The sequence below is a fragment of the Protopterus annectens genome, chromosome 5.part0 (assembly GCF_019279795.1).
Source record: "Protopterus annectens isolate FY-2018-M chromosome 5.part0, PAN1.0, whole genome shotgun sequence".
Classification (NCBI taxonomy): domain Eukaryota; kingdom Metazoa; phylum Chordata; order Ceratodontiformes; family Protopteridae; genus Protopterus; species Protopterus annectens.
In genome coordinates this window covers 24,393,875-24,406,219 of record NC_056735.1, presented here as the reverse complement: position 1 = coordinate 24,406,219, position 12,345 = coordinate 24,393,875, and the positions used below count along the sequence as shown (strand labels likewise).

At 37.0% G+C, this 12,345-nt stretch overlaps 1 protein-coding gene across 1 annotated transcript in view; it reads left to right on the top strand.

Moving 5' to 3' along the window:
• The first annotated feature begins 361 nt into the window (after positions 1–361).
• Positions 362–12,345, top strand: part of LOC122802007 (hemicentin-1-like) — a 194,199-nt gene continuing 182,215 nt past the window's right edge. The window contains exon 1 of the mRNA XM_044071754.1: positions 362–644. Coding sequence (XP_043927689.1) covers positions 575–644 — 70 coding nt within the window. The 5' untranslated portion in view covers positions 362–574. The remainder of the gene's footprint in view (positions 645–12,345) is intronic.

Genomic DNA, 12,345 nt, shown 5'->3' with positions numbered 1-12,345 from the left:
CTGAATTATTCTCATGCAGGTTTAGCTTAAAAAATCACATGCCTTTACTTAACACAAAACATTTTGAATGTTTGCAGCCATGTACCCCACTAAACTAATGTTCAGTTAGAAATATATAGCAGAAATTTTTTTTCACATACTATACAAATAAAAAGTCAATATGATATTATATAAATGGGACAGTACTTGATGGAGAAAAGACCTTTCAGGGGATACTACAGTTGTTTACTATTTGTACAGCATTATTCAGTCAGCACTATAACTGACTTCCTTTATTTCTGAGTTCTACATGGGTGGCTTATTTGAGTTGTAAAATTACTGTAACCTTCTGATCATACTAGATGGTTTAATTCATGAAGATGTGCACTGTAACAGTTACAAGACAAAAAAAAAAGCTGCAGCAGGTTCATTTTTTTTCTCAAAATAAAAAAGGAAATTGAAGCTCTGAAAACAGAATTACTAGCAATTCAACCACAAACACGTCCGTTTACAATTCTGAGCCTCAGATACAACAGTGTACAGTAGCTGCAAGGCACAAAAGAAAAGAATTTGACAGACAGCTACACCATGTAAAATGAAGTCTTCCAAACTGTTTATCTGGGAGTGTTGCTTCATTGTTCTGTTAAGATTTAATTTGGGGAAAGGTAAGGAAATTATGTTTCTAAAATGACTTATTAGTATATAACCTATGCAGCAAATATTTAGATTTAGAATGGCAGATAACGTCCAATAAAACAGTGTTACACAAACAATGCTTAAGATTAAAGGGCTGGAAAGCACCAGTAACAATAGCACTGAATACAATGTCATAAAAATGAGGATAAATATAATTCAGAACTCTGGTCTTCTTGCTTTAGCAAACTGTGCCCCACTTTGAAATCATTCATTTCTTTACTGCACTGCAATGACTGCATATAGAAATAATAACTGTTTTTAAATTAAAGTGTGCTCAATTTATGTACTTAAATTTAATTTTAATGCTGTGGATTTATTCTCATACAAAAATCTTCAGAGCAAAAAGCCTCGGTGGTGTGGGTTGAAAAGAATAAACTAATGTACGCTATTTTTTGAGCCTTATTCATTTATGTTACGTTGCCTTTTGCCTGGTATTTTACTTGATTTATTACTTGCTTTTATTTTTGGGTTGAAAAGAACCCTTAGAAAGGTAACTTTACTATATGCCTTACTGGCATATTATATCATTCAGTATTTTAGCATGAGCCAAGCAGATCGAGCTTACAATCCAAAAAATTACCAGACTTTTAAGCCCTTTAGTCTGCATAAGAAATGTATATTTCTACCAGCTGACATTAACGATCATTGTTTTCTCTGAAATTGTTAGGAAACGTATTACTCAAAGACCAACCAGAAAATATTTTCTTGGAAAAAAGAAATGTATTATGAAATAAATGAATGTCTAACCTGCAAAACATTGGTACTATATGTATGCAATAATTAAAGCCTGTTATTATGATTTGTCAACTTGTTAGTCCCACTAGCCAACAGTGTTTCTTTTAAAAGGCATCTTAGAATATTGCCTGTTTTGATAACCTGCTGAATGCACATAACAAGCAAATGAAGGCAGAAGGAATCAAACTCAAGTCTCCAAGTTGGAAAGTCCTTGTAAGATCATATTATTACTCCTTTGTACTACACTGTCAGTAACTGCTTAATTAAACAAATGAGACCCTGCCATCACTTAGAAGTTATGTAAGAAGTTCACCCCCCCACACACACTTTGCTTTCTCTCTCTCTCTCTCTCTCTCTCTCTCTCTCTCTTTCTCTCTTTTCTTTTTTTTTGATTGAATGGTCATGAGCACTGTGGTAGATTGCCAATAATTTTTGTTTGTATAAATGTTGCCTTATACTTCACTCCATTTTAATTTATCAATATCACATTTTCCACCATTTCTAACTTTGCCTCACGTGCATCCTGTCCTGAGGAAGTACAATTTTGATTTGTATGTAAGCTGAAGTTCAGACTATAAATGACAGCTAGCATTTTTTTTTAGCTAGAACGTTACCCCTCCCCCATCCTTTAACGTACAAAGCCAGTGTTTAATGGGGCACATGTCCGCCTTGTGTCATGCATTCCCATAAACCACTACAAGCTGAGGATTCCACAGGCTCATATTTGTGGCATGTATCTATGCACACTATCCTTTCCTTTACCATGGATTTAGCATGGCAATTCTCATTCCCCCAGAAGAAATCCATCCATCCACAACCCCTTTTTCCAATTTTTACACGTGTCTGGAGTGTCACTTCAACAGTGATAATCATCTAGAGACGATGTTCACACCAGCAGGTGGAGAGAAATGTTGGATGGATGTTGCTTGCTCCCTTCCTTCTAATCCCACTTGAAACAGAAGTACTAGGTTCCACTAATCAAATGCAGGTCCGTTTCTGTATAACCAAGGCTCAAAAGGTTTACATTCAAAGAACTAGTGAATCCCCTTAAGTTTCTTGCTGCAAGAAGTAAAATAATTTCTACTGGACAATCATTTGCCAGTATCTGTTACCTCTGAAGAGGATTCCCTGTATTCTCTTCTTCAGAGGGAACTGAAGTAGTAACACAGTTTCTTTGAGCAGAACATTTGGAAGAACATAATAATTTATTATAAAAATCTAGTTTCTACCTCATTTTATAACTTAAATAAAACCATGGCCGTGGACTAAAATTTGTTTTGCATCCATCTCTTGAAATTTCATTTCTAATTTTAAAGTTTAAGGTAAAACCACTGTCCTGGATAAAAATGCTTCTGTGTCCAACTCTTGCCATAGATGTTTAATCAATGCACTTTGATGGACATCCCAGAGTCCTAATGTTAAGGACTGAGGTTGTGATGTCATTTCAGAGAAGTCCAGTAAGAAAAGCTAACAACCTAGCTCTGTGTGCTTATTATTTTGAATGCTGAAGGTTAAATTTTGAAATGAATGCAATGTTTGAAAAAAGGAAATATAAGTACTAAGTGTGACTGACACCTTTAGTTCTTCTTAAAGGCAATAAAGCCTTATTATTTCCTATGTCACATAAAATGCCCTAATTTCACCTTTCTCTCCTTTTATGTTTCTAAGTGCATTTGCAGTCTCTTCAGCCTGACCATGTTTGTACAGAGATGGTAGTTAGGTGACAGAGGAGTAGAGGTTGTTCAGACCAGTACTGATGAGTATAATAAGGGGGCAGATCAAAGGCTTAGAAGCATCAGATAAAACTGTGATCAAGGTCTGATACGCTTAGTATATGTACCCTCTGCAGCTGTGGTTTACAAAACTGAGTGCTGTTCATACTTTTGACACCAGCATTAGTATTAAGGCTCTCATTTCACAGAAGGTGTCATTGTTGTGAACTAGTCATCAAATTATGCTGTGCTTATTGAGTTCCTTTCTAAAGTTGCTATAAAAATTAAGCAGAAATAATGACATAGTTTGCATTTGTCTAACAAAGCTGTAACAAAGAATTCTGCAGGTAACAATGTCACCAGACCCATAAATGATTCTAACGAGCCTAGTTTTCTAAATTATGAGGACTAGGTTTCATTAGATCTATGAATATGTTTGGTTGTCCTAAGAAAAAGTCAGTGCTAATACAAAGATGCATAGGATGTATGATGCTCTGCATTATGAGATCAGGACACTGCTGCATATGTTTAACAATGAATACAGATAGCTATACCCACTGACAGATAATACAAAATAAAACTAAGAAATCCATAAAAAGAGCTTGCAGCAAGAATGGCTACATCATGCACAAACCCAGGGACCCCATGCTAAGCCAGTCAAGGCAAATGGGGTTCACTATGCATTCAAAGCATCCTACTGCCATTGACTTCTTATCTTAGGCATTGTGGGTTAACTAGCAGAAGATATTAAGGTAAGGTCTTGTGGGGGCACATACATCAAAAGGAGGTTACCTTCCGTACACCTCAGATGGATTAGGAAGATAGGAAGATACAGAATATTTGGAACATGTTTCCTACCAAAATAACTTTGCAAATAACTTTCAGTTTACCAGTGATTGTTTAGGCACACTGATAGTTCACAGCTTTGTAGACACTGCTGACAGCTAAGCTCTGCCATAAGCACCATATTACTTATTGGACAATACTGTAACTTCTGACTTGTTGTAAAGTTATAGTGATGTGTTGAGTTAATTAAAGAACACTCTTATATAGCCAAAATATAATCACATTACAGTTCCAGCTTGATTTGTCTACATACATTGGGCTGCATCACGGATTGCAATAGGATATAAATGCGTGTAAGTAAAAACTATATATGTATATATATATGTATATATATATATATATATATATATATATATATATATATATATGGATCTAGGACGTTTGCTCAAGTGAGCAAACGTCTGAATCCATAATAACCGAACACACTTTAACGAAAGCGCTTTTATCAAAAAAGCGCTTTCGTTAAAGCGTGTTACAAAAAAAAATAAAACGCTACATTTACATTTTAGCAAAGGGGCGAACCCCCACACCCCCCCTACATTAATATTCTCCCTCCGAGACCGCACTACAGTGGGGAAAAGGGAAATTTCCCTTATCTGCACCATAGTACAGTCTCGGCAACAGGCATACTTATGTGAAAGTGCTTCTTTGGTGAAAAGCACTTTCACATAAGTATGCCCGGCCGTTTGGGTTTTGGTCGTTTGCTCACTCGAGCAAATGTCCTAGATCCACATATATATATAAATACATATATATATATATATATATATATATATGTGTGTGTGTGTGTGTGTGTGTGTGTGTGTGTGTGTGTGTATCAAAAAATGCAAACACCACTCATTTTTGTAAACCACAATTCCAAAGTCTATATTAGGGCTTGCATTGCAAAGATGTGGAAATATTGACACTAAAATGCAGATCTTACTATGTACCAAGGGAAATCAGTGGGATATAGGTCACAGCAGTGTACATCCCACCAAGTGCTAACACTACTGAAGCTCAAAACAAACTCCATAATATTATCTGTGAGAACTATAAAGCAGAAACACAGAATTTACACATGTGATAGTGGGTGATTTCAACAGAGCTGAACTTAAGGAGGTGCTACCCCATTTTTATCAATATGTGGATTTCCCCACCAGAGGGGAGAATACCTTAGGCAAAGCTTACTGCAATACTAAAGGAGCCTTTAAAGCTTTGAAACACACCAACATAGGCAGCTCTGATCACACTGCCATCCTGCTTCTGCCTACCTATAAAACGACTTTGATTAGGGAAAAAACAACAACTAAACAGATCAGAGTCTGGCAGAAGGGTTCCATGGATTGCCTTCAAGACTGTTTAAATACCACCTGCTGGGAGGTCCTCAAAGAAGCAGCTATGGACAACCTCCAGTTAGACATAGATATCTATACTGAATCAGTTCTTGCCTACATTTATAAATGTGTGGAAGATGTAACTACCATAAAAGCCATCACTGTAAGAGCTAATCAGAAGCCCGGGCTCACCAGGAATGTCTATGAGCTACTGAGGGAAAGAAAGACAGCCTTCAAGGGGCAAATAACAAAAAGGTTAAAGGTGGTCAGGTCAAATCTGAAAAAGGGCAGCAAAGAGGCAAAGAGGGAGTATGGAAGGAAAATTCACATCTGCTTCCAAGATATGAGGGACATGAGAAGCCTATGGCAGGGATATAGCAGCTCACAGTCTAAAAGTCCAAATCACCCCAATGTGATGACAGCTTGGAATTCCTAAATGAACTGAACTCCTTCTTTGCCAGATTTGAAGAGAACACCACCGTACCTTCTAAAACAAACACTGACAAAGAGGAGACAGTGCTCACCTTAAAATCCGAGGAGGTGAGACTTCAACTTAAGAAGGTGAATCCTAGTAAGGCTGCTGGACCAGACAACATACCTGGCAAGGTGTTGAAGGGGTGTGCTGATGAATTACATCTGGTACTGATAGACATCTTCAACTCATCCCTTGTTATGGAGAAAGTTCCCTCATGTTTCAAGGAAACAAGTATTGTCCCACTTCCAAAGAAACCCAACCCTACATGCCTCAATGACTTCAGACCGGTCACCTTAACCTCAAAAGTCATGAAGTGCTTTGAGAGGATTGTGAAGAAACATTTATCTGCAAGTCTGCCTAAGTTCTTCGATCCATTCCAGTTTGCATACCAGGCAAATAGATAAACTGCGGATGCTATATCAGTCACACTACAGCTTGCATTGAAACACCTAGAAGGGAGGAACAACTATGTAAGGATGCTGTACATCGACTTCAGTTCTGCGTTCAACATTGTGATACTGATGCAACTGGTGGATAAGCTCATGAAACTTGGGATAAACAAGCACTTATGTAAGTGGACTCTTGACTTTCTGATTGGTAGAGCCCAATGGACATGTGTGGGAAACAACACCTCTCAATGCATAGTCCTGAATACTGGCATTCCCCAAGGTTGTGTGTTCAGCCCCTTGCTCTTCACGATCCTCACCTATGACTGCACTGCAAAGCATAAGTCAAACCATATTATAAAATTCACTGATGATACCACAGTCGTGGGTCTCATTAATGGTGGGAATGAATATAACTACAGGGATGAGGCAAACACTTTGATTTCCTGGTGTGACAGGAACAATCTGGGCCTGAATGTTAATAAGACCAAAAAAAGGATTATGGACTTCCAGAGAAAGGCAACAGTTCACCAATCACTCACTCTCAAAGGGGAGGTAGTAGAGAAAGTCAAAACAACCTAGTTCCTGGGCCTTCACATCTCTGGTGACTTCTCCTGGGCTGCTAACACCAACCATATAGTCAAGAAGGCTCGACACAGGCTTCACCTCCTGTGAAAGCTCAAAAAGGCCAGGCTCCCACTGTCTGTTCTTACCACTTTTAACAGGGGAGCAGTCGACAGCATCTTCTCTAGCAACTTCATAACATGGTTCAGCAACTGTACACTTACTGAGAAGAAACTACAGAGGGTGGTGAGGGTGGCTGATAAAATCTTGGGCACAAACCTCTCTTCTATTCAGGACCCTTTCTTTATAAGAGCAAGAAAGAGAACATACAAAGTACTAGCTGATTTGACCCATTCGGCCCACAACTGGTTCTCACAACTTGCATCTGGACAGAGGTACTGCAGCTTCCGCTGTAGGACTACCAGATGCGGGAACAGTTTGTATCCTACAGCTGTGAGACTTATTAACTCAGGCACCAACCATAATACCTGATACATTGAAGCCTCTTTTTTCATTTAATCCTGCTGCTCTGGCAATTACCGCCAACATTAATATTATGCAATACAATGGCTATACTGAGTCACAGGTAAGGTTAATAAGTGCAATATGGTAACTAAACAGCTGCTATTCACTAGTATCTATTTGTTTTCTATCTTAACAGTGTAGCGGTTTGGTGGTGGGTATTTATTTATTATTTGTCACTGGATAATGGGTATTGAATGTGTTTGTGTAATGTGAACTACCTCTTGCATGTTATTTGCACTGCATTTCTCTCATGAGCTGACATTTGTAATTTCATTTAGGCTGCATTTGTGTGCTCCTAAATGTCAATAACGTTTCTCTGACTCTTTAATCTTTGAACAACATATTTTATATAAAGCACTCAAAAGTATGAGGGATGTTGCAAAGCGAGCTTTAACAGACTCTGGAATGAGACTGTCACAAAATGCAAACGATCCACCAATGTTAAGACTCCACAGGTTTATTGTTCCAGAAACAAACTTTGGATAAGCGCTTTCACTATGAATAGCTTCCTCAGATCCTTTTCATAGTAACTAAAATAGGACCATGCATATATATAGCAAGTGAAACAATTAAACAATTAACATCATTATCATTTAAAGAAAAAGTAATATGTTTAAAAAAGCACATAAATTTATCCTAAACACTTTTAAAAAATTGTTGAATAGAATAATTTATCTAGCAAACTTGATAAAACTATACTTATAAAATAATATATTTGTATGAGAGCTATACAAAAATATGTTAAAACAATTATACTCAATAGGTACAAGGTATAAATATACATATCTATGCATTTCATATATGCATGCAATCTTATATATATTGTGCATACAAACTTATATATTATGTATAAGGCATAAAAGTAATTTCACATTCCTCCACTGTCTTAATTTGGGTTTTATGGACGCTATTTCATTGAGCCCAGACCCTTTATCAGCTCTTAACAGAACTATCCATTCACTTTCCTTACTTTCTGTGAGGGTCCTGATATCTCCACCCCTATTACTGGGAATCACAACCTCCAGGATTCTAAACAAAAAACTGTGCGATTCCCCAAATAATGTAATGTGTTAGCCAATGCATTGTGGCTCGATCTTTTCCTAATGTGATATAAATGCTCACGTATCCTGTCTCTGAAGGTACAATTGGTCTTACCCACATAAAAAGACAGGCATACCTGGCATACTGCTAAATACACCACATTGATGCTCATACAATCAGCATCTGCCTTGGTTCTAAATGTAGTTTTTAAATCACGGTGAAAAAAAGTTGTATTGGTGTCAATAGAAGAACAAAAATTACAATGGCCACAAGGCTTGGTATATCCATCTCTCTTGGCTCCCATTTCAGATTTGGTGGAACATAGTATTCTCTTCAAATTCTTCTTATTCCTGAATAAAAAACATGGTCTATCACCCACTATCTCTTTCAGGTCACTATCAACCTGCAGGATATCCCAATGTTTTGTGACAATTCCCCTTATCTCTAGATAATCCGAGGAGAAGGGTGTTGTGAATTTAACATATCTATCAAAGTTATTCTCTTTGCTTATCCCATTGGCACTATGGGGTCCAAAGTAGGGTGTAGCTATAGATGAACATAATTCATTGGCTTCTGCCAAGTGTACCATTACTTCATTTGTATTATATCCTCTATCTGTCAACCTTCCCTTTAGGTCATCCATTTCTGACATAAAACCTTCATCAGTGGGATTCAACCTGGATGCTCTGATTGCTTGACCTTTCATAACATTCTTAAAAACAAAAGGTAGGTGCATGCTCGATCTCAGGAGTAAAGAATTGCTATAACAAGCTTTGCGGTATACACCAGTATTTATAAATCCATTGGGCAGTCTCTCAACAAATATATCTAAGAATTCTATTTTGTGAGTAGAGAATTGCATTGTGAATTTGAAGCAATTTGTCAAATTATTCATAACAAGAAACATTGACTCTAGTTCATCTGTGGTCCCATTCCAAAGAATGAACAAATCATCGACAAAGCGTCGATAAAAAACAACATGCTCTCTAAACAGAGTCTCAGAAAAGAGAACATGTTCTTCCCAATGGGCTAGAACCATATTGGCGTAGCTGTTGGCACAAGGCGTGCCCATTGCTACGCCATCCAGCTGTCTATATGTGACATCTTTGAACATAAGTTATTCTCCAAAACAAGTTCTAAGAAATGAACTATAAGGTCTATTGATACTATGGTGTAATCACTATGTTCTTTCAAATAATCAGTTATATAAGCAAGTCCCAGGTTGTTGGGAATAACCGTAAATAATGATTGTACATCAAAGGTGGCAACTAAAAATATATCAGTGCTATCAAATTGCTTGATATTCTCATATAACTCAACTAGGAACTGTTTTGAATCTTTTAGTACGTATTTATTGTTGTTCAATACCCTTCTTAGGTATTTCTCCGTATAGACGGATAAATGCTCAGTAACCCACCCACGGCCTGAGACTATTGGTCTCATGGGTGGGTTGTGAGCATCCTTATGTATTTTGGGTAGACCATTTATAATGGGAATCACAGGTGTTTTAATAACTAGATAATCATATAGGTCTTTATCTATTAGTCTGCTCTTGTGGATATCAAGTAAAGTATCCTTAACATATCTAATTATGTCCTGTACTGCCTCTGTGGAAATGGGTTCATAGTAAATGTCATTAAGCATGTACTCCATGGACGTCTGATATCTCTCAGTGTCCATCACAACTACTCGACCACCCTTGTCGGCTGGTCTAATTGTAATAGTTGTATCATTCTGTAGTTTCATAAGACTAATTCTTTCCTTATAAGTCAGATTGTCCCTCATTCTAGCCCCATTTTTGATGTTACCATTACCATGATATTTATGTATCTCATCCTCTGTTAATTTCGAGAATGCCTCTATGAGCGGATGTTGTATGGGTAAAAAATCACTTAGGTTTTTAAAAGAAAACTCTCTTGTGTTAACTGTCCCATTATTCACTCCTTTGTGCAAGTACTTCAACATCACATTCCTACAGAATATTTTTAAATCTATAACAGTATCAGCCAGTCTACTCTTGCTCCTAGGTATAAAATTAAGTCCTTTACTCAATAAATTAATATCATCTGAAGTCAGCGTGACACTGGATAAATTATAAACTAATTTTTGCTGTTCCACATTTTCTTTAGAGTGTGATGGGGTTGTGGTTCCCCTGAATATTTCCTCTTCTGCCTCCCCCTGCTCATGGACCACGTTCTCCGTGGTCCCTTCTCTAATCGAATTGGGAGGGGAAAAGAAATATCAGTGTTATTCAACTTGTCTGGATGACCTTTCGATGTTTTGGGTCTAACTACCATCTCAGAGCCTTGTTTGGTTGTGTCAGGTTTGCTTTTAATTATCTGTATCTCAGGATATAAATTACTATTAGATTCCATACTAGGATGCATCAAATGTATAACATCAGTAGAATCTGTATTTAAACATACTGACTGAGCAGAATTGCTCTTACTGGGCTCATTCCCTATGGACTTGTCAGGTATTGGACTCTGTCTAGCCTGATTCAAGTGTAATTGCTCAGGATTCAGTGCTAAAGTAACAACGCTAGTACGCATACTGTCATTAATTATATCAGCATTGGAGGTAGTTAAAACCTCTGCAAACCTAGTATTTCTATCAACCTGTCGTAAAGCAGGGAGCCTATCAACAACAGCTTCATTAACATTCTTAGTGTCAGTATTCAACATATTTTGTCCATTTCTAGGCCACATAAAAACGTGACCTAATTTAAAATCGTTAATGTCCCTGACAGCTTTGTGTCTCTTTTATTGTAAAAGTTTACGCTCAAAGGCAGAGATGCCATCCAAAAGATTTTCAAATAAAGGTTCAACGAGAGTGACAGGAAATTCCTTATAGATTGTTCGTTGCACTCTATTTATATTAGTAGTTAAAACAGTCTCTTCTGGTAGAAAAAAGTCTACGAGGAGCTGTAAATATTTACGGCTTACCTCTATATTAAGTTTTTGCCACTTCACAAGCAATTCAGGATATTCCCATCCTTGACTGGGCATATTAAAAACACGTAGCCCACGAGGAATAATTTTCTTATCCAGACAGAACTGGAAGTGAATTCCCTGTGCCTGAAGGCGTTTTAGTTTTAGGAACCACAACCCCATCACACTCTAAAGAAAATGTGGAACAGCAAAAATTAGTTAATAATTCAATCAATGTGGTGTATTTAGCAGTATGCCAGGTATGCCTGTCTTTTTATGTGGGTAGGACCAATCGTACCTTCAGAGACAGGATACGTGAGCATTTATATCACATTAGGAAAAGATCGAGCCACAATGCATTGGCTAAGCACATTACATTATTTGGGGAATCGCACAGTTTTTTGTTTAGAATCCTGGAGGTTATGATTCCCAGTAATAGGGGTGGAGATATCAGGACCCTCACACAAAGTAAGGAAAGTGAATGGATAGTTCTGTTAAGAGCTGATAAAGGGTCTGGGCTCAATGAAATAGCATCCATAAAACCCAAATTAAGACAGCGGAGGAATGTGAAATGACTTTTATGCCTTATACATAATATATAAGTTTGTATGCACAATATATATAAGATTGCATGCATATATGAAATGCATAGATATGTATATTTATACATTGCACCTATTGAGTATAATTGTTTTAACATATTTTTGTATAGCTCTCATACATATATATTATTTTATAAGTATAGTTTTTATCAAGTTTGCTAGATAAATTATTCTATTCAACAATTTTTTAAAAGTGTTTAGGATAAATTTATGTGCTTTTTTAAACATATTACTTTTTCTTTAAATGATAATGATGTTAATTGTTTAATTGTTTCACTTGCTATATATATGCATGGTCCTATTTAATTACTATGAAAAGGATCTAAGGAAGCTATTCGTAGTGAAAGCGCTTATCCAAAGTTTGTTTCTGGAACAATAAACCTGTGGAGTCTTAACATTGGTGGATCGTTTGCATTTTGTGACAGTCTCATTCCAGAGTCTGTTAAAGCTCGCTTCGCAACATCCCTCATACTTTTGAGTGCTTTATTTATTACTTTCTGGGTCAGTTGCATTTACCAGATTTAACGGTGGTATACCT